At 42.2% G+C, this 6,394-nt stretch overlaps 1 protein-coding gene across 4 annotated transcripts in view; it reads left to right on the plus strand.

The window, feature by feature from the left end:
- The window catches only part of MAPK14 (mitogen-activated protein kinase 14), a 27,565-nt gene extending 22,151 nt beyond the window's left edge, over nucleotides 1-5,414 (plus strand). For 2 of the 4 annotated variants that reach the window (XM_087762173.1, XM_087762170.1), the window contains 3 exons: nucleotides 2,028-2,106; nucleotides 2,419-2,592; nucleotides 3,064-5,414. In XM_087762173.1, coding sequence (XP_087618299.1) covers nucleotides 2,028-2,106; nucleotides 2,419-2,592; nucleotides 3,064-3,131 — 321 coding nt within the window. In that variant the 3' untranslated portion in view covers nucleotides 3,132-5,414. Of the gene's footprint in view, nucleotides 1-1,403; nucleotides 1,484-2,027; nucleotides 2,107-2,418; nucleotides 2,593-3,063 lie in introns of all 4 variants that reach the window. The other 2 variants (XM_087762174.1, XM_087762171.1) reach the window with 2 other exon arrangements.
- Nucleotides 5,415-6,394: the final 980 nt, after the last annotated feature.

The following is a 6,394-nucleotide window of genomic DNA, read 5'->3' on the forward strand; positions in this document are numbered from 1 at the left end:
AAATGGCATTTAATTTTACCTGTTTCTGAAGGTGAAGTGCGTAAAAGTTAGAGCAAGAGATGCTGTAGCAGTACAGATTAACAAGTTAATGCATAGTGAGCAATGAACTTGCATAGAGGTAACTAGCAGCATACTTTAGCAAGTCACTCTGCTGTTTCTGATACGTAATAGAGGATCAGCGCAGTGGAGAGTGATGATAAGATGATTTTGTACTGCAGCTTATGTTGTTTTTCATCTAACAGTGACAGTAAATGTGAAATGTGGGGTTAGCCTTGAATTGTGTTTGTTGAAGGTAGATGTGCAGCGCAAGTTGGAATCAGTTGGTCGACTTGCTGAATATTGCACCAGTTTTAAAAGCCCTGGGATGTTCTACCCTTGAAAAGGTTAGAACTGAATAACGCAGGTTGCTTTGAGTGCCCGGTGAACTGACATTAAGGGTAGTCTGGTATTTGAAGTACAGGGGATTAGCAAGAGAGATAAGCTTAAAGGTTGACTAGGTTAAGCAAAAGATTAGTTTGCATATGTAAGATTGAAGTGGGTCTTTTTTAACATTGCACAATAAAAAGAATAATTGCTCTTAGTAAGGTCCAAATCGAGAGTCTGTTTAAAAAAAAAAAAATGCAGTAAAGTACTGTTTCTACCAATTTTTTTCCATTGTATGGAGATAGCAAAACTATTAAGTGTTTGAGGGCCTTTAGTGTGTCACTGTAACAAATTCTGTTTTTCTGCTGCATTACTTTACTTGCTCTTACTTTCTCTGTCTGTTCACTGACATCAGCTAAGTTTTGTTTTATGCAATGCTAATGTTTTGCTAATTTTGCATTTACTGCCTTCTGTCACCTCGCCCACATATCAAAGTGCATTCAAAGCTGTTTAGAAGGAAGTGTCAGTTGTGAGCTGATTTCACTTTGCACCACAAGGAGCTTAAGTGCTTTCTATGCAGCAAGAAAAAAAGCTGGTGACCAGTGCAGAGGATACAATTTTTGTTTCTGTTTTAATTTTTGTTTCTGTTTTAATTTTTGTTCCTTTTCCTGAGGCTGTTTGTAGCTGCAGCAGCCTAGGAAAATTTTTTGAGGAGTAGCTTCAGCCAAAGGAAACGTCTACTCTGGTGGCTTAAACTGTTGTGAAATGTGAATGCAACCGTGTTGCAGTGTAATGCTACTTATGGCAGACAGAAATACTTTATGTACTGACGCTTACCAACTGATCAGTAGTTCTCCATTGTTTTTAGTGTTCACTAGTGCAACTGCTGAACTTTTCACAAGTATTTGAAAAAATTAGTGGATCCTGCCTGTTTGGCTTTTGCCTTGTGGTTTGCAGAAAAGATGCTTTGTATGCAGCTGTTTTCTGTTTAAAATGGTTTTTGCACTGTTTTTAACAAAGCCCTTGACTAGGCACTTAAGATATTAACCAGCTTCAGCAGATCATGCGTCTGACGGGAACACCCCCTGCATATCTCATTAACAGGATGCCCAGCCATGAGGTGAGACCTGAGCAGATGAGGGGGGTTTGCAGGGCAGGTCTTCACTTGCAGTGTTTGCTGCTTCAGTAAATGGTATGCTCGCATGTGGCATGGGGTGGGCAATTAACTACCTGCTCTTCGGCAAGATGTTTGTACTAAATGAAGACTTGAAATTTGGACAGTGCGTACACAACCACAGACTTCTGAGACTCGGGAGAGCCTGGATGTGAGTTGGTTTTGCATTGTATGCCATGTCGTGCGGCTTACCAACAGACACCATACTGCACGCAGCCTCACTGGGACTCCCAGCCAGTCAGCTCTTGCAGCACCTCTTTGCTTTTCAGTCTTGCATGAACCCCAAACATTGTCAGCTCTTCCTCCACTCTCTTGAGCGGCCTTTAGTTGGGAAGGGATGATGCTGATGGGCTCAGTAAGTATCAGAATAAGTAAAGAGAAGGCAAAGTGAGGATACAGGCCATAATAACCGTGCTTCAGGATGATTGAAATGCACTCTGTCTTAGTGGCTGGATTGTATTATACTTCAACGGAGTGTTTATTTCCGCAGGCAAGAAACTACATTCAGTCTTTGTCTTACATGCCGAAAATGAACTTTGAAAATGTGTTTATTGGTGCCAATCCACTAGGTAAGGCTTGCTTTTTAAATGATGTGCTCTTCCTGAAGCTGAAGCTAGCATGTCCTGGGACACCAAGGCTTTTCCCAAAATTTTATTTTGACTGCAGAAGTAGTTCAGAACAGAGCTATGTACCATTTTCAGAGTTTACAAAGTATGTGTGGGCTGAGGGTATAAGAGGAAGAAATTGTGGGCGATGGATGGGTCCTGAGAAACTACAGACTCTTCATATACATTGGGCTTTTACAAGCTTATGTTTCAGAATACAGTGTCACACAGCTCACTATGTAAAATCCGTTCTCTTCTGTTTTGGTGCTTTTGCAGCTGTGGACTTGCTAGAGAAGATGTTGGTACTGGATACAGACAAACGAATTACTGCAGCAGAAGCGTTGGCTCATGCCTACTTTGCTCAGTATCATGACCCGGATGATGAACCAGTGGCAGACCCCTATGACCAGTCTTTTGAAAGCAGAGAACTTGAGATTGAAGAATGGAAAAGTGAGTTTGGGGGATGGGAGAGAGAGACAACCTGCTTCCCTTGTGGTCCATTCCTTAGCTGTGGTTTAACTAAGCCACGGTAGTTAGAGGCACAAAAGAAACTGATACAAACATGGACATCCTATTCGTTCTAAAGTTCTTAGACTGAGTGAATCTATTACTTGTGGTGCACATAATTAGCATAATTCCTGGTAACTGACTATTACTATGACCATACAAACATGTAGGCAACATATTTGCTGATGTCTTTGTTTTCAAACTTATTCATGTCTCCTCAATGCTCTGGAAGTATCTTTTATTGTGTATGTTAGTCTCTGAGAATGGTATAACCATTCTTTTCTTTTTCTTCTTAATTGAACCATGTTTTTCATTTAAGATAGTGTTAGAACCTTTAAGATTTTTACAGGCTTTCTCGCATGAGGGATGTCTTTAGTACTGCCTGTTAAGATTCTGTCACGCTTCTCCCACCAGGCCTGACTTATGATGAAGTAATCAGCTTTGTGCCACCACCGCTTGACCAAGAGGAGATGGAGTCCTGAGAAACTGCTCTCTTCTGTTCGTCCCACTTCACTGTGAGGGGAAGGCCTTTTCATAGGGACTCTCCGATCATTGTTCAAGTGCCTCGTCGTCCTAACAATATTCTCCTTGGTGGAGGGGGTTTGTGTGTGTTGAATTGGGGTGGGTGGGGGGAGGGAAAAAAGTTGAGTCTATGTAAACATGCTGCATGCTCTCTTGTATTCTGTGTACAGCCTGGGGCAAGCCCCTGAAGACCTGTTCTGACTGCTCTTTAGTCCTTACAGAGTAACAGTGCTCAACCAGTTTGCACTGCTGGGGCAAGGTGGGGAAGCTGACGTTTAAAGTTTGGTTACAATCATTGCCATTTATCAATTCTTCTACAATTAAGTAACCTCAAAATAACGGAAGTTGTTTTATAGGCTTAGAGAGTCCTCTGTTTTCTTCAGGACTGAAGGTGGGGTTGAGGGATGTCTGATTTACGTCCAGATCTTCCTGGTACAGGAGAATGTACAGGCCTTCTAATGTCTGATTCTTGGAACATGAAAAGGTTTTGTTTGAAACTGTAAATATGTTTGTGCCTTAAATTGAATGGGGAGAGGGGGGAAAGGAAGTCTGGAGTGGAAATCTCTGACCCACCGTTTTTCAGAGTGAAGGCTCCCAGATAGCCAGGCATGAACTTGTTGTAATAGGGAAATAACTTTCCGAGGCAACAGCCTCTACCCCTGGATTGAGTATTCCTGTATTTTTCCCTCTTCCCCTCCTCTCATTCTGAGGCTTCCCAGCATTAGCTCCCAGGAGACAAAGGCTGGAGAAGACCCTTGCTAGCCACACATTTGTGTATTTTGTTCCTTAAAAGGTGGGGTGTTTTTGCATGTCGTATCTGTATGTGCACGTTAGAGCTGCTTGACTTTTTGTTGTTACTTCTTTGGGGATGGCACTGGGGCAGTGAAATCATCAGTGAACTATTTTACTGAGTACCTCAGTCAGTGCCATGAAATCACAGCATCCTTCCTCTTGTGCTGCAGCTCATTGTGAAACACCTGCCATTCTGGAGGCTTTGATGAGGAAAGGATAAAACATACAGTATAGAAACATGCACCTTTTTCTTTGTGTTCTCACCTTCTGGTTTCAGAGGAGAGGTTGGGATGGAGGGTTTCTTGCGAGATCAAATGTAAAAAATGTTCTTTAAAGAAACAGCTATGGCATCTCGTGCCAGAACTTAAGTTATTTCCTGAAAATATTTTTTTTAGAAGCATTGGAATCCAAAGCAAAGAAATAAGCATGCATAAACCCACAATCTCCCTTTCACTGTCTATAAAACTAACATTTACTAGAAGTTTTTTATACCCTCTCAGATAAGAGCTTCTTGGCTGTTTTTTAGCAGGTTGATCTCTGCCTGAGGAAACATGAAAAGGGAGTATGTTTTTTGTATTTTACAGGACTCTGCGTGAATGAAATGCCCAGAGTTAGAGACTGGCAGGAAGGAGGTTTCTCAGCATGTTTGTGTGCTAGAACTGTACCTGGGGAGCTTAGGAGCCTGACTTTAGGACTTGGGGAGGAGACGTTTTTAGACATTTATTTGTTGCAGGCATCCTGTGTGGGCAACGTACCTGTGTATGTGAAGAGAAAGGCTTTTGCAGTATTGTATTCTTGTTACCTATGGGACAGAGAGGAACTGTTTGTAGTGTGTTTACCTCGTGTTTGAACGAGGCAGCACAAAGGGATGGGACACGGGTGACAAAACCATTGATTCTTCCTAGGCTACTTTCCAGTGATCTCTTCAGGTCAAACACTTAAAAGTCTGGGGTGAGATGAAGAGAGGAGTTATTTCATGCTCTGGGATAAAACTCTCCTCAGCCCAACAAAATCAAGACAGAAAACCTCTCTTTTCTGCTGGACCAGCAGTCCAGGCATTCAAATGGAAATGTAGATATACTATGTAAACCTACAGCAAGATTATTTTTATCAGCCATTTTATGTGTAGATGCTACAGTGTGATTTCATGCGGAAATATTGCTGAAGATTTTTAAAAATATAGATGGGGTGTGTGTGTGTGTGTGTGTCTGTGCGCATGTGTGAATGGGAATGTTTCATTCAGAGTCCATACTCTGACGGGAGCCCATGTGGCATGCACTCCCTACCTTCAGTGCAATGCTGTTCAGCTGCCTGCAGGCTGAACAGGAGGCTGCACTTCAAAGAAGAGATCTGCTATTTTGTTTCTATCCATGAATTTTGCTGTAATTGGTTATGCCAGATAAGATGTCACAATACCACTGGTTAAAAATAAAACCTATTTTTCAGATTTACTGCACTGATGGTACTTAAACCTCTTGCGCTAAACGGTTAGTTTTAGCACGGTGTGAATTTCTCCCTTGTGTTGTATGGGATCCTGTCTGTGATGGTTGGGGTAGGGGGGCCAAGGCCACATGACTTGTTGACTGACTCTGTCTGCTGACACTGGGCATGTGTTCATATTTGTCCCAAGTGAATTCTTTGCTACAAAACCAGCTTAGAGCCTGACCATGAGTACTGGACACAGGAAAAAAATACTTTTATTTTCCGTTTAGTGTAGGGAAGCGCTTATTCAATGCAACAGGCCAGTGTTCTGCTACTTTCCCGGACCTGGGGCCCTTCCCCAGTAGTACTGGTTTGTGTTTGTTTGCTATTTAAAAGAGATTTTTTTTTTTTTTTTTCCCCTCTTCACCTGCCATATAGTTGGTGGTGGAAGGGTGTTTATGGGAGCAGGAGCATCATGGCTCTCCATAGTGGAGATTTTCTGACTTCCATTGTGTATCATCAGTGCCATTTGCTTGGAAGAATGACTGACCAAAGCTGTGTTCTTCACACTAAAAGCCTTGATAACTGAAATTCCCAGGCCTTGATAAACCCAGGTGGTTCATGTTGATCCCAGTCAGGCAGCGCATACCCACAAGGTATACACTCCTCTGTCACAGAGCTGTGTGGCAGCTGATTTGAGTAAGTGCAAAGAACGGTGTCGGGGTGTTCTCTCAGCTATATGGAAGCTGCCTTTCTGCTTGTTTACACCTTCTGCTTGCCTTGGTACAAACAGAGGGGAGGGAAAAAAAAAAAAAGCCTAAACAGGACCTGTCATTTTTGTTTTCGGGGGGTGGGGCGGGGAATCCACAAAACCCAAGATACATGATTCCTGAATGTGCTCAATTACAATATATTCTGGTTAGCAAAAAAAAAAAAAACAAACCACCACCCCACAAACAAACCAAACTAAAATCAGTGAGAATTGAATTGTGGAAAAAAAATAAACTAC

Source organism: Nipponia nippon, unplaced genomic scaffold, assembly GCF_047370975.1.
Source record: "Nipponia nippon isolate SJK-2023a ecotype South Korea unplaced genomic scaffold, ASM4737097v1 scaffold_25, whole genome shotgun sequence".
Taxonomy (NCBI): domain Eukaryota; kingdom Metazoa; phylum Chordata; class Aves; order Pelecaniformes; family Threskiornithidae; genus Nipponia; species Nipponia nippon.